At 42.3% G+C, this 22589-nt stretch overlaps 1 protein-coding gene across 4 annotated transcripts in view; it reads right to left on the bottom strand.

Moving 5' to 3' along the window:
• MARCHF1 (membrane associated ring-CH-type finger 1) overlaps positions 1 to 22589 on the bottom strand; it is a gene marked incomplete at both ends in the record, with an annotated part of 449186 nt that overhangs the window by 1298 nt on the left and 425299 nt on the right. For all 4 annotated transcript variants that reach the window (XM_079712324.1, XM_079712323.1, XM_079712325.1 and 1 more), the window contains one exon: positions 18330 to 18477. In XM_079712324.1, coding sequence (XP_079568450.1) covers positions 18330 to 18477 — 148 coding nt within the window. The remainder of the gene's footprint in view (positions 1 to 18329; positions 18478 to 22589) is intronic.

The raw sequence follows: 22589 nt of genomic DNA, 5'->3' as shown, positions 1-22589 counted from the left end.
AGCTGGGGGGACCAGCAGCTTACAACTGGGGGTAGTTGTGTGCCCCGGGCCACTGAGCAGTGTCTGGAGATGTTGATCGTTATACCTGGTGTTGGGCGGGTGCTACTGACTTAGTAAGTCCTGTGATGCTGCTTTGCCAGCATCCCGCAATGTGTAGGACAGCAAGGAGTTAACCTAGTCCAAAATGCCAATAGTGCTGAGGTTGAGAAACCCTGTTGTAGAAGATGATCACAAGTTTCTTTATTTAGAAATTTGCAGGGAAGACTCAGTATACAAATTAGACATCTTGGAGTTCTCCAAATTTAGAAGGAGTTTTGCTCTCAGCTGTTCAATTGAGCAGTAGTGTCTCCTTGTTTAGAAGGATGTTAACCACAGACAAGCTGAAGTGTGTTTTGTCTCCTATTTTTAGGGAAATCCCCATGGATTACATCTCATTTTCCCCTCTGATTCCTAAATGACACTACCAACTGTGCCCTGGAAGTGCCTGGAGATTCTCTCCTTCCAAACCTCTGCCCATGATATTTCTTCTCTCAGAATTTTGCTTCTCTGTTTCTGAATGTCTACCTGTCCCACAAAACCTGACTCAGAAATAATTTCCAGCTGGGAATACACGTTCTCACTCTTCCAGTTTCATGTTATTTTTTACACTTGTGGCATGAGTGGCTCTCTGACATAAGTTATTTGTTCTCTGCTGTGCCATAATCTTGACAGTGCAGGATCTACGTCTGGTTGGTCTTTGTTTTCCACCCTGCCTTGCTCAGTGGACATTTTAAGGATGAATGAAAGCTTTTAATATATATAAAGCTTTGATATATGTCTTTGTCTGACTTACTTCACTCAGTATGACAACCTCTAGGTCCATCCATGTTGCTGCAAATGGCATTATTTAATTTTTTTTTATGGCTAATATTCTATTGTATATATGTATCACATCTTCTTTATCCATTCCTCTGTTGACGGACATTTAGGTTGCTTCCATGTCTTGGCTATTGTAAATAGTGCTGCTATGAACACCGGGGTGCATGTGTCTTTTCGAATTATGGTTTTCTCTGGATATATGCCCAGGAGTGGGATTGCTGGATCATACGGTGGTTCTATATTTAGTTTTTTAAGGATCCTCCAATACCGTTCTCCATAATGGTTGTAACAATTTACATTCCCACCAACAGCGCAAGAGGGTTCCTTTTCTTCACACCCTCGCCAGCATTAGTTGTTTGTAGACTTTTTGATGATGGCCATTCTGACTGGTGTGAGGTGATACCTCAGTGTAGTTTTGATTTGCATTTCTCCAATGATTAGTGATGTTGAGCGTTCCTTCATGTGTTCGTTGGCAATCTGTATATCTTCTTTGGAGAAATTTCTATTTAGGTCTCCTGCCAATTTTGGATTGGGTTGTATGGTTTTTTGTTTTTTTGTGGTACGCGGGCCTCTCACTGCTGTGGCCTCTCCTGTTGCGGAGCACAGGCTCCGGACGTGCAGGCTTAGCGGCCATGGCTCACGGGGCCAGCTGCTCCGCGGCATGTGGGATCTTCCCGGACCGGGGCACGAACCCGTGTCCCCTGCATTGGCAGGCAGACTCTCAACCACTGCGCCACCAGGGAAGCCCTGGGTTGTATGTTTTTTTAATATTGAGCTGAATGAGCTGCTTGTAAATTTTGAAGATTAACCTTTCGTCAGTTGCTTCATTTGCAAATGTTTTCCCCCATTCTGAGGGCTGTCTTTTCATCTTTACCATTTCCTTTACTGTGCAAAAGCTTTTAAGTTTGATTAGGTCTCATTTCTTTATTTTTGTTTCATTTCCATTTGTATAGGAGGTGGGTCAAAAAGGATCTTGCTGTGATTTATGTCATAGAGTGTTCTGCCTAGGTTTTCCTCTAAGAGTTTTACACTGTCTGGCCTTATATTTAGGTCTTCAATCCATTTTGAGTTTATTTTTGTGAATGGAGTTAGGGAGTGTTCTAATTTCATTCTTTCACATGTAGCTGTCCAGTTTTCCCAGCACCACTTACTGGAGGCTGTATTTTCTGCACTGTATTTTCTTGACTCCTTTATCAAAGATAAGGTGACCATATGTGCCTGGGTTTATCTCTGGGCTTTCTATCCTGTTCCATTGACCTACATTTCTGTTTTTGTGGCAGTACCATACTGTCTTGATTACTGTAGCTTTGTAGTAGTATAGTCTGAAGTCCAGGAGCCTGATTCCTCCAGCTCCATTTTTCTTTCTCAAGATTGCTTTGGCTATTCAGGGTCTTTTGTGTTTCCATAAAAATTGTGAACTTTTTTGTTCTAGTTCTGTGAAAAATGTCATTGGTAGGTTGGTAGGGATCGCATTGAACCTGTAGATTGCTTTGGGTAGTATAGTCCTTTTCAGAATGTTGATTTTTTCCAATCCAAGAATGTGGTATATCTCTCCATCTATTTGTATTATCTTTAATTACGTTCACCAGTGTCTTGTAGTTTTCTGCATATGGGTTTTTTTTCTCCTTAGGTAGGTTTATTCCTAGGTATTTTATTCTTTCTGTTGCAGTGGTAAATGGGAGTGATTTCTTAATTTCTCTTTCAGATTTTTCATCATTAGTGTATAGGAATGCAAGATTTCTGTGCATTAATTTTGTATCCTGCTACTTTACCAAATTCATTGATTAGCTCTAGTAGTTTTCTGATAGCATCTTTAGGATTCTCTATGTCTAGTACCATGTCATCTGCAAACAGTGACAGCTTTACTTCTTCTTTTCTGATTTGGACTTGTTTTAGTTCTTTCTCTCATTGCTGTGGCTAGAACTTCCAAAACTATGTTGAATAATAGTGGGGAGAATGGGCAACTTTGTCTTGGTCCTGATCTTAGTGGAAATGGTTTCAGTTTTTCACCATTGAGAACAATGTTGGAGGTGGGTTTGTCATATATGGCCTTTATTATGTTGAGGAAAGTTCCCTCTATGCCTACTTTCTGGAGGGTATTTTTATCTTAAAACTGTTGCATTTTGTCAAAAGCCTTTTCTATTGAAATGATCATATGGTTTTTCACCTTCATTTGTTAATATGGTGTATCACATTGATTGATTTGCATTTATTGAAGAATCCTTGCATTCCTGGAATAAACCCCACTTGATCATGGTGTATGATCCTTTTAATGTGTTGCTGGATTCTGTTTGCTAGTATTTTGTTGAGGATTTTTGCATCTGTGTTCATCAGTGATTTGGCCTATAGTTTTCTTTCTTTGTGACATCTTTATCTGCTTTTGGTATCAGGGTGATTGTGGTCTCATAGAATGAGTTTGGGAGTGTTCCTCCCTCTGCTATATTTTGGAAGAGTGAGAAATATAGGTGTTAGCTCTTCTCTAAATGTTTGATAGAATTTGCCTGTGAAGCCATCTGGTCCTGGGCTTTTGTTTGTTGGAAAGTTTTTAATCACAGTCTCTCTCAATTTCATTGCTTGTGACTGGTCTGTTTATATTTTCTATTTCTTCCTGGTTCAGTATCTGAATGTTGTGCTTTTCGAAGAATTTGTCCCATTTCTTTCAGGGTGTCCATTTTACTGCCATATAGTTGCTTGTAGTAATCTCTCATGATCCTTTGTATTTCTGCAGTGTCAGTTGCTACTTCTCCATTTTCATTTCTAATTCTATTGATTTCAGTATTCTCCCTTTTTTTCTTGACGAATCTGGCAAATGGTTTACCAATTTTGTTTATCTTCTCAAAGAAACACCTTTTAGTTTTATTGATCTTTGCTATTATTTCCTTCATTTCTTTTTCATTTATTTCTGATCTGATCTTTATGGTTTCTTTCCTTCTGCTAACTTTGGGGGTTTTTTGTTCTTTCTCTAATTGCTATAGGTGTAAATTTAGGTTGTTTATTTGAGATTTTTCATGTTTCTTGAGGTATGATTGTATTGCTATAAACTTCCCTCTTAGAACTGCTTTTTCTGCATCCCATAGGTATTGGGTCATTTTGTTTCCATTGTCATTTCTTTCTCGGTATTTTTTTATTTCCTCTTTGATTTCTTCAGTGATATCTTGGTTATTTAGTAGCATATTGTTTAGCCTCCATGTGTTTGTATTTTTTACAGATTTTTTTCCCTGTAATTGATATCTAGTCTCATAGTGTTGTGCTTGGAAAAGATACTTGATACAATTTCAATTTTGTTAAATTTACCAAGGTTTCATTTGTGACCCAAGAGATGATCTATCCTGGAGGATGTTCCATGAGCGCTTGAGAAGAAAGTGTATTCTGTTGTTTTTGGATGGAATGTCCTATAATTATCAGTTAAGTCCGTCTTGTTTACTGTATCATTTAAAGCTTGTTTCCTATTAACTTTCATTTTGGATGATCTGTCCATTGGTGAAAGTGGGGTGTTAAGGTTCCCTACTATGATTTTGTTACTGTCGATTCCCCCTTTGATGGCTGTTGGCATTAGCCTTATATTGAGGTGCTCCTGTGTTGGGTGCATAAATATTTACAATTGTTATATCTTCTTCTTGGATTGATCCCTTGATCATTATGTAGTGTCCTTCTTTGTCTCTTGTAATAGTCTTTATTTTAAAGTCATTTTGTCTGATATGAGAATTGCTACTCAGGCTTTGTTTTGATTTCCACTTGCATGGAATATCTTTTTCCATCCCCTCACTCTCAGTCTGTATTTGTCCCTAGGTCTGAATTGGGTTTTTTGTAGACAGCACATCTATGGGTCTTGTTTTTGTATCCATTCAGCCAGTCTATGTCTTTTGGTTGGAGTATTTACTCTATTTACATTTAAGGTAATTATCAATATGTATGTTGCTATTACCATTTTCTTAATTGTTTTGGGTTTGTTATTGTAGGTATTTTACATCTTTTGTGTTTCCTGCCTAGAGAAGTTCCTTCAGCATTTGTTGTAACAAGCTGGTTTGGTGGCACTGAATTCTCTTAGCTTTTGCTTGTCGGTAAAGGTTTTAATTTCTCCGTCGAATCTGAATGAGATCCTTGCTAGGTAGAGTAATCTTGGTTGTAGGTTTTTCCCTTTCATCACTTTAAATATGTCCTGCCACTCCCTTCCCGCTTGCAGAGTTTCTGCTGAAAGATCAGCTGTTCACCTTATGGGGATTCCCTTGTATATTATTTGTTGTTTTTCCCTTGCTGTTTTTAATATTTTTTCTTTGTATTTAATTTTTGATACTTTGATTAATATGTGTCTTGGTGTGTTTCTCCTTGGATTTGTCCTGTATGGGTCTCTCTGCACTTCCTGGACTTGATTAACTATTTACTTTACCATGTTAGAGAAGTCTTCAACTATAATCTCTTCAAATATTTTCTCAGTCCCTTTCTTTTTCTCTTCTTCTTCTGGGACCGCTATAATTCGAATGTTGGTGTGTTTAATGTTGTCCCAGAGGTCTCTGAGACTGTCCTCAATTCTTTTCATTCTTATTTCTTTATTCTGTCTGCAGTAGTTATTTCCACTATTTTACCTTTCAGGTCCCTTATCTGTTTTTCTGCCTCAGTTATTCTGCTGTTGATTCCTTCTAGAGAATTTTTTTTTTGCGGTATGCGGGCCTCTCACTGTTGTGGCCGCTCCTGTTGCGGAGCACAGGCTCCGTACACGCAGGCCCAGCGGCCATGGCTTACGGGCCCAGCTGCTCCACGGCACGTGGGATCTTCCCAGACCGGGGCATGAACCCATGTCCCCTGCATTGGCAGGCAGACTCTCAACCACTGCGCCACCAGGGAAGCCCCTTCTAGAGAATTAATTTCATTTATTGTGTTGTTCATCATTGTGTGTTTGCTCGTTAGTTCTTCTAGGTCCTTGTTAAATGTTTCTTGTATTCTCTCCATTGTATTTCCATGATTTTGGATCATCTTTACTATCATTTCTCTGAATTCTTTTTCAGGTAGACTGCCTACCTATTTCCTCTTCATTTGTTAGGTCTGGTGGGTTTTTATCTTGCTCCTTCATCTGCTGTGTGTTTTTCTGTCTTCTCATTTTGCTTATCTTACTGTGTTTGGGGTCTCCTTTTTGCAGGTTCGTAGTTCCCATTGTTTTTGGTGTCTGTCCCCAGTGGCTAAAGTTGGTTCAGTGGGTTGTGTAGGCTTCCTGGTGGAGGGAACTAGTGCCTGTGTTCTGGTGGATGAGGCTGGATCTTGTCTTTCTGGTGGGCAGGTCCATGTCTGGTGGTGTGTTTTGGAGTGTCTGTGGACTTACTATGATCTTAGGCCGCCTCTCTGCTAATGGGTGGCGTTGTGTTCCTGTCTTACTAGTTGTTTGGCATAGGGTGTCCAGCACTGTAGCTTGCTGGTCGTTGAGTGAAGCTGGGTGCTGATGTTGAGATGAAGATCTCTCAAAGATTTTCACCATTTTGATATTATGTGGAGCTGGGAGGTCTCTTGTGGACCAGTGTCCTGAAGTTGGCTCTCCCACCTCAGAGACACAGCACTGAAGGCTGGCTGCAGCTCCAAGACCCTGTCAGCCACATGGCTCAGAAGAAAAGGGAAAAGGAAGGAAAGAGAGAGAGAGAAGGAAAGGGAGGAAGGAGTATTAAAGACTATACTAAAAAAAAAACAAAACAAAAATGGAGAGACAGAACCCTAGGGCAAATGGCGAAAGCAAAGCTATACAGACAGAATCACACACAGAAGTATACACATACACACTCACAAAAAGAGAAAAAGAAAAAATATATATATATATCGTTGCTACCAAAGTCCACCTCCTCTATTTGGGCTGATTCATTGTCTATTCAGGTATCCCACCGATGCAGGGTACATCAAGTTGATTGTGGAGATTTAATCCGCTGCTCCTGAGGCTGCTGGGAGAGATTTCCCTTTCTCTTCTTTTTTTGCACAGCTCCTGGGGTTCAGCTATGGATTTGGACCCGCCTCTGCATGTAGGTCGCCGGAGGGCGTCTGTTGTTCCCTCAGACAGGACAGGGTTAAAGGAGCCACTGATTTGGGGGCTCTGGCTCACTCAGGCCGGGGGGAGGGAGGGATCCGGAGTGCGGGGCGAGCCTGCGGCGGCAGAGGCCGGCATGATGTTGCACCAGCCTGAGGCGCGCCGTGCGTTCTCCAAGGGAAGTTGTCCTTGGATCACGGGACCTCGGCAGTGGCGGGTTGCACAGGCTCCCGGAAGGGGAGGTGTGGATAGTGACCTGTGCTCACACACAGGTTGCTTCTTGGTGGTGGCAGCAGCAGCCGGAGCACCCCATGCCCGGCTCGGGGGTCCACGCTGTTAGTCGCGGCTCACGCCCATCTCTGCAGCTCCTTTAAGCAGTGCTCTTAATCCCCTCTGCTCATGCACCCCGAAACAATGGTCTCTCGACTCTTCGGCAGCTCCAGACTTTTCCCCGGACTCCCTCCTGGCTAGCTGTGGTGCACTAGCCCCTTCAGGCTGTGTTCATGCCGCCAACCCCAGTCCTCTCCCTACGCTCTGAACAAAGCCCGAGCCTCAGCTCCCAGCCCCGCCCGCCCTGGCGGCTGAACAGTCAAGCCTCTCGGGCTGGTGAGTGCCGGTCGGCACCGATCCTCTGTGCGGGAATCTCTCCGCTTTGCCCTTGGCGCCCCTCTGGCTGCTCTCTCCTCTGCGGCTCCGAAGCTCCCCCCTCCGCCACCCGCAGTCTCCGCCCGTGAAGGGGCTCCTACTGTGTGGAAACCTTTCCTCCTGCGCAGCTCCCTCCCACTGGTGTGGGTCCCATCCCTGTTGTTTCGTCTCTGTTTTTTCTTTTTTCTTTTGCCCTACCCAGGTACGTGGGGAGTTTCTTGCCTTTTGGGAGGTCTGAGGTCTTCTGCCAGCGTTCAGTAGGTGTTCTGTAGGAGTTGTTCCATGTGTGGATGTATTTCTCATGTATGTGTGGGGAGGAAGGTGATCTCCGCATTTTACTTTTCAGCCATCTTGATGGTCTCTCTTTCCTTAACTAGTTTTAATGGTAATATTTATTGTGAGTAAACATGAATGATACATGTGCAGTTTGTGTAAACACTTTGTTTCTTTTTTAAAAAAATAATTTAGACAACTTGATGTACCCTGCATCTGTGGAGTACATGAATAGACAACGAATCATCCCAAATTGAGGAGCTCTGTGGATGAAAGGTTCTTGGTGCTGCACCCAGGAGTCAGTGCTGTGCCTCTGAGGTGGGAGAGCCAACTTCAGGACACTGGTCCACAAGAGACCTCCCAGCTCCACATAATATCAAAACAGCGAAAATCTTCGAGAGATCTCAACACCAGCACCCAGCTTCACTCAACGACCAGCAAGCTACAGTGCTGGACACCCTATGCCAAACAACTAGCAAGACAGGAACACAACACCACCCATTAGCAAAGAGGCTGCCTAAAATCATAAAAAGTCCACAGACACCCCAAAACACACCACCAGACATGGACCTGCCCACCAGAAAGACAAGATCCAGCCTCATCCACCAGAACACAGGCACTAGTCCCCTCCACCAGGAAGCCTACATAACCCACTGAACCACCCTTAGCCACTGGGGACAGACACGCAAAACAACGGGAACTACAAACTTGCAGCCTGCAAAAAGGAAACCCCAAACACAGTAAGATAAGCAAAATGAGAAGACAGAAAAACACACAGCAGGTGAAGGAGCAAGATAAAAACCCACCAGACCTAACAAGTGAAGAGGAAATAGGCAGTCTACCTGAAAAAGAATGCAGAATGATGATAGTAAAGATGATCCAAAATCATGGAAATAGAACAGACAAAATGCAAGAAACAGTTAACAGGGACCTAGAAGAATTAAAGATGAAACAAACAACAATGAACAACACAATAAATGAAATTAAAAATACTCTAGACGGGATCAATAGCACAATAACTGAGGCAGAAGAACAGATAAGTGACGTAGAAGATAAAATAGTGGAAATAACTACTGCAGAGCAGAAGAAAGAAAAAAATGAAAAGAACTGAGGACAGTCTCAGGGACCTCTGGGACAACATTAAACGCAGCAACATTCGAATTATAGGGGTTCCAGAAGAAGAAGAGAAAAAGAAAGGGACTGAGAAAATATTTGAAGAGATTATAGTTGAAAACTTCCCTAATACGGGAAAGGAAATAGTTAATCAAGTCCAGGAGGGACAGAGAGTCCCATACAGGATAAATCCAAGGAGAAATACGCCAAGACACATATTAATCAAACTGTCAAAAATTAACTACAAAGAAAACGTTAAAAGCAGAAGGGAAAAACAACAAATAACACACAAGGGAATCCCCATAAGGTAACAGCTGATCTTTCAGCAGAAACTCTGCAAGCCAGAAGGGACTGCCAGGACATATTTAACGTGATGAAGGAGAAAACCCTGGAGCCAAGATTACTCTACCCAGCAAAGATCTCATTCAGATTTGATGGAGAAATTAAAACCTTTACAGACAAGCAAAAGCTGAGAGAGTTCAGCACCACCAAACCAGCTTTACAAGAAATGCTAAAGGAACTTCTCTAGGCAAGAAACACAACAGAAGGAAAAGACCTACAATAAGGAACCCAAAACAATTAAGAAAATGGGAATAGGAACATACATATCGATAATTACCTTAAATGTACATGGACTAAATGCTCCCACCAAAAGACACAGATTGGCTGAATGGATACAAAAATAAGACCCATATATATGCGGTCTACAAGAGACCGACTTCAGACCTAGAGACACATACAGACTGAAAGTAAGAGGATGGAAAGAGATATTCCATGCAAATGGAAACCAAAGGAAAGCTGGAGTAGAAATTCTCATATCAGACAAAATAGACTTTAAAATAAAGACTATTAGAAGAGACAAAGAAGGACACTACATAATGATCAAGGGATCGATCCAAGAAGAAGATATAACAATTGTAAATATTTATGCACCCAACATAGGAGCACCTCAATACATAAGGCAAATACTAACACCCATAAAAGGGGAAATCGACAGTAACACATTCATAGTAGGGGACTTTAACACCCCACTTTCACCAATGGACAGATCATCCAAAATGAAAATAAATAAGGAAACACAAGCTTTAAATGATACATTAAACAAGATGGACTTGATATTTATAGGATATTCCTTCCAAAAACAACAGAATACACATTTTCCTCAAGTGCTCATGCAACAATCTCCAGGATAGATCCTATCTTGGGTCACAAATCAAGCCTTGGTAAATTTAATAAAACTGAAATTGTATCAAGTATCTTTTCCGACCACAATGCTATGAGACTAGATATCAATTACAGGAAAAGATCTGTAAAAAATACAAACACATGGAGGCTAAACAATACACTACTTAATAACGAAGTGATCACTGAAGAAATCAAAGAGGAAATCAAAAAATACCTAGAAACAAATGACAGCTGAGACACGACGACCTAAAACCTATGGGATGCAGCAAAAGCAGTTTTAAGAGGGAAGTTTATAGCAATACAATGCTACCTTAAGAAACAGGAAACATCTTGAATAAACAACCTAACCTTGCACCTAAAGCAATTAGAGAAAGAAGAACAACCAAAAAAAAAAAAAAAAACCCAAAGTTAGCAGAAGAGGTCATAAAAATCAGATCAGAAATAAATGAAACAAATGAAGGAAACGATAGCAAAGATCAATAAAACTAAAAGCTTGTTCTTTGAGAACATAAACAAAATTGATAAACCATTAGCCAGACTCATCAAGAAAAAAGGGAGAAGACTCAAATCAACAGAATTAGAAATGAAAAAGAAGTAACAACTGACACTGCAGAAATACAAAAGATCGTGAGAGATTATTACAAGCAACTCTAGGCCAATAAAATGGACAACCTGGAAGAAATGGACAAATTCTTAGAAATGCACAACCTGCCAAGACTGAATCAGGAAGAAATAGAAAATATGAATAGACCAATCACAAGCACTGAAATTGAATCTGTGATTAAACATCTTCCAACAAACAAAAGCCCAGGACCAGATGGCTTCACAGGCTAATTCTGTCAAGCATTTAGAGAAGAGCTAACACCCATCCTTCTCAAACTCTTCCAAAATATAGCAGAGGGAGGAACACTCCCAAATTCATTCTACGAGGCCACCATCACCCTGATACCAAAACCAGACAAGGATGTCACAAAGAAAACTACAGGCCAATATCACTGATGAACATAGATGCAAAAATCCTCAACAAAATACTAGCAAACAGAATCCAACAGCACATTAAAAGGATCATACACCATGATCAAGTGGGGTTTATTCCAGGAATGCAAGGATTCTTCAATATACGCAAATCGGGCTTCCCTGGTGGCCCAGTGGTTGAGTCCGCCTGCCGATGCAGGGGACATGGGTTCGTGCCCCGGTCTGGGAAAATCCCACATGCCGCGGAGCGGCTCGGCCCGTGAGCCATGGCCGTTGGGCCTGCACGTCCGGAGCCTGTGCTCCGCAACGGGAGAGGCCACAACAGTGAGAGGCCCACATACCACACACACACACACACACACACACACACACAAAAATATATATATATACATACGCAAATCAATCAACGTGATACACCATATTAACAAATTGAAGGAGAAAAACCATATGATCATCTCAATAGATGCAGAGAAAGCTTTCACCGAAATTCAATACCCATTTATGATAAAAAACCCTGAAGAAAGTAGGCATAGAGGGAAATTTCGTCAACATATTAAAGGCCATATATGACAAACCGACAGCCAACATCATCCTCAATGGTGAAAAAGTGAAAGCAGTTCCACTAAGATCAGGAACAAGACAAAGTTGCCCACTCTCACCACTCTTATTCAACGTAGTTTTGGAAGTTTTAGCCACAGCAATCAGAGAAGAAAAGGAAATAAAAGGAATCCAAATTGGGAAAGAAGTAGTAAAGCTGTCACTGTTTGCAGATGACATGATACTATACATAGAAAATCCTAAAGATGCTACCAGAAAACTACTAGAGCTAATCAATGAATTTGGTAAAGTAGCAGGATACAAAATTTATGCACAGAAATCTCTGGCATTCCTATATACTAATGATGAAAAATCTGAAAGCGAAATCAAGAAAACACTCCCATTTACCATTGCAACAAAAAAACACTCCCATTTACCATTGTAACAAAAAGATTAAAAGACCTGTATGCAGAAAATTATAAGACACTGATGAAAGAAATTAAAGGTGATACAAACAGATGGAGAGATATACCATGTTCTTGGATTGGAAGAATCAACAGTGTGAAAATGACTCTACTACCCAAAGCAATCTACAGATTTAATGCAATCCCTATCAAACTACCACTGGCATTTTTCACAGAACTAGAACCAAAAATTTTACAATTTGTATGGAAACACAAAAGACCCTGAATAGCCAAAGCAATCTTGAGAACAAAAAACGGAGCTGGAGGAATCAGGCTCCCTGACTTCAGACTATACTAGAAAGCTACAGTAATCAAGACATTGTGGTACTGGCACAAAAACAGAAATATAGATGAATGGAACAGGATAGAAAGCCCAGAGATAAACCCACGCACATCTGGTCACCTTATCTTTGATAAAGGAGGCAGGAATGTACAGTGGAGAAAGGACAGCCTCTTCAATAAGTGGTGCTGGGAAAACTGGATAGGGACATGTAAAAGTATGAGATTAGATCACTCCCTAACACCATACACAAAAATAAGCTCAAAATGGATTAAAGACCTAAATGTAAGGCCAGAAACTATCAAACTCTTAGAGGAAAACATATAGAAGACTCTGACATAAATCACAGCAAGATCCTTTTGGACCCACCTCCTAGAGAAATGGAAATAAAACCAAAGATAAACACATGGGACCTAATGAAACTTCAAAGCTTTTGCACCGCAAAGGAAACCATAAACAAGACCAGAAGACAACCCTCAGAATGGGAGAAAATATTTGCAAATGAAGCAACTGACAAAGGATTAATCTCCAAAATTTATAAGCAGCTCATGCAGCTCAATTAACAAATAACCCAATCCAAAAGTGGGCAGAAGACCTAAATAGACATACAGACTGCCAACAAACACATGAAAGAATGCTCAACATCTTTAATTAGAGAAATGCAAATCAAAAGTACAATGAGACACCATCTCACACTGGTCAGAATGGCCATCAAAAAATCTAGAAACAATAAATGCTGGAGAGGGTGTGGAAAAAAGGGAACACTCTTGCACTGCTGGTGGGAATGTGAATTGGTACAGCCACTATGGAGAACAGTATGGAGGTTCCTTAAAAAACTACAAATAGAACTACCATATGATCTAGCAATCCCACTACTGGGCTTATACCCTGAGAAAACCATAATTCAAAAAGTCATGTACCAAAATGTTCATTGCAGCCCTATTTACAATAGCCCAGAGACGGAAACAACCGAAGTGTCCATCATCAGATGAATGGATAAAGAAGATGTGGCACATATATACAATGGAATATTACTCAGCCAGAAAAAGAAACGAAATTGAGCCATTTGTAATGAGGTGGATAGACCTAGAGTCATATAGAGTGAAGTAAGTCAGAAAGAGAAAGACAAATACCGTATGCTAACACATATATATGGAATTTAAGAAGAAAAAAAATGTCATGAAGAACCTAGGGATAAGACAGGAATAAAGACACAGACCTACTAGAGAATGGAGTTGAGGATATGGGGAGGGGGAAGGGTAAGCTGTGACAAAGCGAAAAAGAGGCATGGACATATATACACTACGAAACGTAAGGTAGATGGAGCAACTAAGCCTGTGCGCCACAACTACTGAGCCTGCACTCTGGAGCCTGCCAGCCACAACTACTGAGCCCGCGCGCCTAGAGCCTGTGCTCCGCAAAAAGAGAAGCCACCGCAATGAGAAGTCCGTGCACCAGAACGAAGAGTAGCCCCTGCTCACCGCAACTAGAGAACGTCCGTGCGCAGCAACAAAGACACAATGCATCCAAAAATAACTAAATAAATTTATAAAAGAAAATAGCATGAACTTTTGTTTCGTTTTCTTGGTCTGTATTTTTGTGATTTGTTTTCAGCACACAGATGTACCCTGGACCATTCCTCTAGAATATGTAAAGATAAGGCAGGAGTTGTAATTGTTCTCCCAAGTTAGAGTTGGCAACGTGGATAATTTAGGGAGTTAAAGTTTTAAGTACCATGTATTTATTTTTGTTTTTGTTTTCATCACAGGAAATAGGGATCTGGGGCATGATGTTTATTTAATCTAAAAGGACAGCCACTTAAAAACATACAAAGGACTTTTTCCTGGCACTGTTGTTATTACAGCTCAGAAGGTGCTGTTTTATATTCGACCTCCACTCTGATTAAAGAAGGCAATTTGTTTCTCCTCAAATGTTTTCAAGATGGATTTAAAATATTTTGACTTTTAAATTATGCAGTTTTTTTCCAAAACTTTAAAAGCCAATTCAGGAGCAGCTCTCCCTGTTCAAATGCCAAAGGAAGATTAATAACTCACACAGATTCCCACAGTACCCGAAAGTGTGCACTTTGGGAAGTTAGGTGTTAAATACAATTTGAACATAGTGCAGAGAGTCTTCTACTAAAAAACTTTTACAAAAGTCTCCATGGTCCCATTTGAAATTACCCAAGTCAGGAGCTGTCCCTCTGGTCAATGACTCTGTAGGAATAACCAGGGGGACTGCTTCGTGATAAAGATCTTGCTTCTTCCTATTTCAGAAGCTCTGAACACCAAAGATAAAAGCTATCTCATTTTCATTTGCTTTTAAGAAACTGAAAATAGGGACTTTCCTGGTGGTCCAGTGGTTAAGAATCTGTCTTCCAGTGCATGGGATGCGGGTTCGATCCCTGACCCGGGAACTAAGATCCCACATGCCGCAGGGTAACTAAGCCCACGTGGCGCGACTACTGAGCCCACACACTCTGGAGCTCATGTGCCACAACTAGAGAGAAGCCTGCATGACGCAAAGAAGAGCCCACACGCTGCAACGAAAGATCTCGCGTGCCACAACCAAGACCTGACACAGCCAAAAATAAATTTTTAAAACCTGAAAATAACTTTTAAAAGTATATGGTAGAAAGCTGACCCTATATACTGTGTGTGTGTATATATGTTTATAGATAGCTATAGCTATAGATATTAAGAAGCTGACCTTTGGTTATCATTCAACCTTTTCTGTTGGGAAATATGACTGAGGACTCTCAGGGACAGTCCATTGGAGACTGTGGTCTGAAATCCTGCATCTACCCAGAACTGAGAAAGGGAAAAAATATTTTGAAGAGAAATTCCAAAAGAAAGAAAAAAAGTGGAAAAATGTGTGTATGAGGCATTCACTGTCACCATTCCTCCTCCATTGACTGGGCCCCTTGCCAGGTCCCAGACACAGTGCTCAGCACCCAGGATGTGCTGGTGAGCAGGACAGACACTGCCCAGCCTGCCTGGAGCTCAGTCTACTGGTGAGGGGAGACAGACAGTTAAATAAGTGATTATAATAATGTGTGGTAAGTCTCCTGGTAGGGCAGAGCTTCTCAGCCTGACTGCACAACAGAATCATGTAAGGGGTAATTAAACCTTTGGGGGTAAAACTCCCGCTTTGTAGTGGTATAGAATCTGCACAGGGGATGCGATAGGCAGTCAAGGTAGGGGGGCTACGGGAGCAGGTGTTCTCAACACTTAGAGGGTGTCAGCTACCCACACATTGCTGGGCTCCACCCGCAGAATCTCTGATTCACAGGTCTGGGGTGGGGAGAAGCCAGGAAACTGCATTTCTAACAAATGCCTAGGTAATGCTGATGCTGTGGATTTGGGGACCACATGTTGAGAGCTGCTGAGGTAGTAACAATTATTCTAGCTCAGGGAGCTGAACTGAGTTTCCAAGAGGGAGTGATGTCTAAGGTAAATTGTGAAGGGCTGAGTGGGGCTCAGGGAGGTGTGTGATGACCCGTGAGCGTGAGAGTGAGTGTCTGGGGCTGACACGAGAAGCTGGGAGGACGTGTCATGGAGACGGAAAAGCAGAGCAGGGTCTGGAAGCAGCTCTGGGAGCTGAACCAGTGTTGGACATAATTGGCTTCAGCCAGGTCATGGGGTCAGCGTAGCCCTGTTCCAGAGCCCAGGGTGTATTTTAAGAAACACGAATAAACAGGGATAGAACGTGGTCAGATTTGTGTTTTGTAAATTTGCTGCGAGTCCATTTCTGGATGTGGGTTGAAGGTGGGCAAAACTGGAGAAAGTCTAGCTAAGGAGCAGTTTTCCAGTAAAAGAGATGATCACACAGGTGGTGGCAGAGTGGGGAGGGAGAGAAATGGACAGATCCCTGAGGTGTGTGGCACAGACTAAATAAATAGGACTTGGTGACCTATGTAAGGTGGAAGTGGGGGGTGGCGAGGAGTGAAGCCTGGGGTGCATTTGGTTTCCAGGGGTTAGCAATGCCATTCCTACGGGGGTCAGAGTGGGAAGTGGTGGTAGCTTAGGAGTTTGGACACACTGCGTCCAGGTGCCTGGGAGACCTTTAAATGGAGAGGTCTGGGAGGCAGGTAGATGTGTGGTTGGAGATCATTTGTGTGTGTGTGGGGGGGGGGGGGTGGTTACCAGCATAGAAGTGACACCTGAAGACAATGACAGCTGGGGGACTAGAGAGGGAGATAAATTGAAAGAGGCATGGCTCCTGGGTCACGGGTTTCAGGGCTGAGGTTGTGACAGTCATGTCCACTGTGGGATAAACGACTGCTATTCACTCACATGTGTCAGAAGTGGGATTGAGTAAATGAGTCAACAGAGAGGCTCTGAGCTGCCTGCCTATGGATGACGTGAGATTGCATCCTCCTCTTCTGTCTGGGAGAGGGGCCATCATCTTGTTTCCCTCCCCTGTAGCTGGGGGACAGCAGCGGGAGCCCTGCAGCCTGGGGCAGCCAGGCCCAGGCAGGGTGGCCACCGGGAGAGGGCTAGGCTACGCTGGAACACTGACATTGGGACATATCCAGCCCGGCTTCAGGTCTGCTCTGGATTGTGAGGAAACACTGCAGTCCTAAGGTCGTAGGCTGGGTGTAGTGAGGTGGGGAAGGTGATGGGGTGCTTCTTTGTCTTCACGTACACACAGGATCATCTGCAATGTTTGTGGCATACTTTCTGTTACCTGGCTTGAGCCAGTTCCTGTAGCCGTAGGCGATATGGGCTTAAAATATATAAATAAATAAAAAGTTCCTACGAAGGAACTTAGACAGCAGGGATGTGATAGACATTTTAAAATCCAGCATCTCAGGAACAATGCATAATGAGTGGTAAACAACGTAGTTTGGTATAAAGTGTATATAAATGAGTTAGTACTGACACAAAAATATCCCCCACCTGTTTTTTCTAGCACTTTCATTCCCGTTCAGAAGAGGACACTGCCTCTGGAGAACCCCGGCCAGACACATGCTCCAGCTACATAAAACACATCCCAGGGGGTCTGGGGTCCTGGTCCTTTTGAGCCCAGCCCTGTTCTGCCCAGAAGCAGCACCCAAGGAGCACGAGAAGGGGGGCCTTCCCCCCTGCTTTTGTCAATCCCAACACAGAGACACAGAAGAAAGAAACCTCTCCTTTAAAAAATTCTTTTCCTCCTTCCTTCTTTCCCTCACTGCCTCTCATCTTGTTCTTCCAGCTACTTCTTTTCTTGAGGGAGACACAAACTTCGTGTTATCTGAACAACTTCTTCCAAATTCAGGGCTGGTTTTCTACATAATATATATATTTCCCTCCCAGGGGGAGGCTAGGGGATTATTCCTCACTGTTTCACCTGCTGTGATTTAGGCTACAGGCTGAAAGCCAGCAGAACCTGCTGGGAAACAGAACTGGGTACGGAGGTGAAGATAAGCCATTTTTGCTCCTGTTTTAAAGGACCTATCCATTGAAAATGTCAGAATATGCCTCAGTGGTTTTAAGACATCTCTCTTTGCAGACTTGATACCATCCTTCATTATCAAACTTAGCACGGCAAATATTTCAAACTGCAGTGTTAATCTACTCTATCAAGTTATAGTGTGCTAATTAATAAGCTGTAACACATCTCTGCTAACTGCCATCTTATTTGTGTGTTACAAGAAGCCAGCCATTGGGGTGAATTGAATACAATGAAAGACCTTCTGTTTTTACCACTGTTTGCCTTTTCCCATCAGGCAGAACCTGATACTTTTCAGCTCCTTGAAAAGCCTAAAGTGGTGCATGGCCTCTGTATATTTCTCCCCCACTAAGGTTTACGTGATAAATCTTATTTCTCAGCTTGGGAACCCTGTATGCTCGGTGCTTTATAGTCCGAGCGGTCATCAATAACATAACGAGCAGACTCCGTCGCCAGTACTGGGTGTTGCTCGTGCACCCAACGTGCTCTGGGAAACATCTTCCCTGCCTGTCTCGGGGGTCGTCCCAGGATCCAGGAGGGAAAGAGAATGGACACATGCTCTTACCATTATCATTGCCTTGCTTGATTTCCTCCGCTGTCCGATCAATCAACACGTACAAAGACCAGACCACGCAGGTGATGGCAATGACGTGGAAGGTGACAGAGCAGAATATCTTCCTCCTCTCACTCCTGGTCATCTGCAGTTTCTCCCACTGCAATTACAAATGAATCACACGCAACTGAATCCCCAGCCCGTAAATGTTGCTCCCCATTTATACCCCAGGCATAAATCATGAATCAAGGGAAAACAATGAAGAGCTGTCATTTTAGATGACACTATAATATTCACATAAGTCTTTGTGTTTGAAAAGATCTGAAATCATAACCCGTGGAGTTATAACAAATTAAGCATATGTGAAAATGAAAAAAAAATTCTTATTCTCCAAACGAATTAAATTATGTCATTCCTGGTTTGCTACCCTGTAGTGCCCTTGTCTGTAACACGAAGGGGCCAGTTTTAATATTGTACAATTTTCAGAAATCATTTCCACTCAGGTGTCTGCATATTACTTCTCTGTGGTCCTAGGTTATAAGCAGTAATACATAGCCTCTTTTTGGATTAATATGTAACCTGATACAGTGTTGCATTCTTGAATGTGTCAATTTAACAAGTATTTGAATGGCTGAATGATATCTGTGAGAGAAAGTCAACACCTGTTCACAACTCTTCTCGTAGAAGACAAATTTTATCCTCCCGGCAATGGGAGAAAGTCAGCTGCAACCCCTTTCAGAGCAGCCTTGCTTTTCTGCTGCCACTACTGTCACAATCACTGTCCCCAAGTCACACTCCTCAGAAAGTTGAGGGCTGCCCCCTCAGCCTTCGAGAGGGGGAGAGCCACAGTGTTTATAGTAGGAAGTCAAGGATTACATGAGGGAACATCTCCATTATTTACTTTGAAGTAATAGGCTCTCAAATGAAATTTTTGCTACCAAACAAAATTTTAATGCCTTGACAGCGACGCTATCGCTTGATTACTGTGTTAGGATTTGATCTTTATTTTTCTTTGCATATTTCTATAGGAAAATCAAACCACTATGATCTTATTAGATCATGGATTATTTCAGTAATACATAATTCTTTACATTCTTTTTTCTTAAAAATTGAAGTATAGTTGATTTACAATATTTTGTTAGTTTCAGGTGTACAGCAGTGATTGTTTTATATATATGTACATATATATATTCTTTTTCAGATTCTTTTCCATTATAGATTATTACAAGATATTATAGCTCCCTGTGCTATATAGTATAGGTCCTTGTTGTTTATCTGTTTTCTATATAGTAGTGTGTATCTGTTAATCCCAAACTCTTAATTTATCCATTCTCCCACCCTATCCCCTTTGGTGACCAAGTTTGTTTTCTATTTCTGTGTGTCTATTACTGTAGACAGAAATCTGTAGACAGTGACCTATTTGTAAATAGGTCCATTTGTGTCTTTTTTTAGATTCCACATATAAGTGATATATTTGTCTTTGTCTGACTTCACTTAGTATGATAATCTTTAGGTCCATCCATGTTGCTGCAAACAGCATTATTTCATTCTTTTTTATGGCTGAGTAGTATTCCATTGTGTGTGTGTGTGTGTGTGTGTGTGTGTGTGTGTATGATATATATCTCACATCTTCTTTACCGACTCCTCTGTCGATGGACATTTAGGTTGCTTCCATATCTCGGCTAGTAGTGTGAACAGTGCTGCTGTGATTCGTCCCATTCTTTACCTGTTATGCTCTTGCTAAAGCAGAATCCTTGAAGCTTCAGAAGACACACTCCTTTCCCATCCCACCCCACCACCATGCTCCATGAAGCCCTGGCTCTGCCCCAGCTCTGAGACATGGTGAAGCCTTCGGTCTTTCCGGGCCCAGGTGCCTCATCTTCCTTAGAGTCAGAGGTGTGACACAGAGGTGTGGTGGAGAATACACTACTCTCCTTTTCCTGCATTAACAGACTAAGCCTCTGAGGGTTGGCACTGTGCCAGCTGAAGCTGCTTTCCTACCTTCCTGGCAGAGGTCACAAGGACTGTTTCCTACCAGTGAGATGTGAGTGGCTATCTCCTGGGATGCTGAGTTTTTGTTTTTCTGACACAGGAATTGCCCCTTCCTCCTTCATTTTCTCTTCTTTGCTATTAATTAGGAATTCCTAATTAATGGTAGAAGTCCCAACAGTCATCTTGCAACCTTGAGGAAAAGTCTTGAGAATCGGACAGACCTCCGCCAATCGGCCACAGCTCACTTCCAGCTACCAGTCATATGCGAGGGAAAGAAAGCCCTGTCTGACTGAGCCATTATTTCTCAGGACTCTGCTCCTGGCTGTCAAATGCCATTCCTGATAGGATCAAATAGAAACCTCCTAACTTCCCTTCTGGTCTGAATGTGAAGGTCCTATCATTTCATTTGTAAGAGAGCACAATGCTTAAAGTCTGATCATGACCCTCTAGGAAGCTTCTTAAACATTTTAGAGAAATAAATGTTTTATTTACAAACACTATCCGTTCCTCTCTTACTGGCCGGTTAGTCATCACAGAGTTTTCCTTACAGAGTCTGTTAGAGCCAACTAACCATTCGTACCTCATCTTGGACCTTCTTTTCCAACAAACTATATTTTACATATTATTCTAAGTAAATAATGGAAAAATCTTAGTAATGAAGCTACGGGGAAACCAGATGCTTCAATCTAAAATCTATTTTTAATTAATCAATATTGAATTGAGAAGATTTCAGGATGTGCATCTTAGCTTTTATCAAAACTTCACATCACAGGTGTGAAAGATTAATTTTTAAAATTTCATTTTGTTATTGATTTATTATGATGTTAATCTGAATAATTTGTGTGATTATAGAACAGAGCATTATTGTTTGGCAATAGCATTTTGTGATTTAATAGCTATTTCTTGGATTACCTCAGTATCCAGTATAATCAGATAAAAAGTGCAGGATGGTGCAGAAGGGTAGCTTTACATGTTCAAATTTCCTAAACGTTCCAAGCAGATGGCGATACCTTCACGCTAAAATATTCATACCAAACCAACCCTCACTTGTAAGTCTGGCTTTGGGAAAAACGCTTAAAAAGTGAATCTTCTTCAATCTAAGGAGCATTTTGATGAAGCGGCTAAAACACATTCTTCAAAAGAAATGAGCCTCAAATAGAAAAATATCGGCGGGGCTGACAGGGATGAACCAAACTCCTTTTAGTACCACACAATAGAAGCTCTGAAGCTGACACTTCCTAATCTCAGCAGCGTTTTAAGAAGTGGAGTGTTAAAGGACCAGCAAACGTTGCTACTTTTCTTTACAAATCCTCGCAGGAACCACTCAGGAATTCACCAGGCAGCACACGAGTAAACGCGGTACCACAGCGCCCTCCTCCGGACGATCATATCACTGCACACGATACCCAGCACCAGGCATCCACTGAAATGTCATCAATTTCATAAAATGTTCGTCCACATTTTTGTACTTTCAGGTTTATATACAAAGTTTGAATAAGTTTTGCAAGCCCCACAGTGAGAAGTGGATCGAGAAGGCAAAGACAGCAATCTTATTTTAACAAAGTTGTCACGAAAGGGCAAATACTAATTTATCATTTGGGATGCTAAAATTCAACACCATCAGTTCGCAAAAGATTTTGTGATAGCACAGCGCTAATCTGCACAAATGCACATAGCATCGCACTTCCCTGCCCAGTTTTATAAAGTAATGTGTGCTTATGCCCACAGACCACGTGTCCGTTGTGAAACCCCCCCCTAAAGGGGAGCCTCCTGGGTGCTCAGGTTTTTTTTGTTTTTTTTTGTTTTTTTTATGGTAAGCGGGCCTCTCACTGTTGCGGCCTCTCCCGTTGCGGAGCACAGGCTCCGGACGCACAGGCTCAGCGGCCATGGCTCACGGGCCCAGCCACTCCGCGGCATGTGGGATCTTCCCGGACCGGGGCACGAACCCATGTCCCCTGCATCGGCAGGCAGACTCTCAACCACTGCGCCACCAGGGAAGCCCGGGTGCTCAGTTTTAAGCAGACACGTCTCTGCAGGGGGTCTCAGAGGAGCTGGTGGAAGTGACCAGAAGCAGCAGGGCGGGAGGGGAGGCCGCAGAGTCAGTCGCTCGAGCGCCTGGGCCTCTTTCCTCGCCAGCCCTTGCCCTCCTCGGCCTGCTCGTTCCCTTCACCTGCAACACCAGCTTCACAATCTTAGCGCCCGGGACCTCGCTTCCCTTTACAGGATCCCTGGGTCTCTGGCACCTGTTTTACCGTCCTTAGCCTTTGATCCTTTATCCAG

Source organism: Hyperoodon ampullatus (assembly GCF_949752795.1).
Source record: "Hyperoodon ampullatus genome assembly, chromosome: 1".
Classification (NCBI taxonomy): domain Eukaryota; kingdom Metazoa; phylum Chordata; class Mammalia; order Artiodactyla; family Ziphiidae; genus Hyperoodon; species Hyperoodon ampullatus.
The sequence above is the reverse complement of the archived record's forward strand: the minus strand, read 5'-3'. Positions and strand labels throughout refer to the sequence as shown.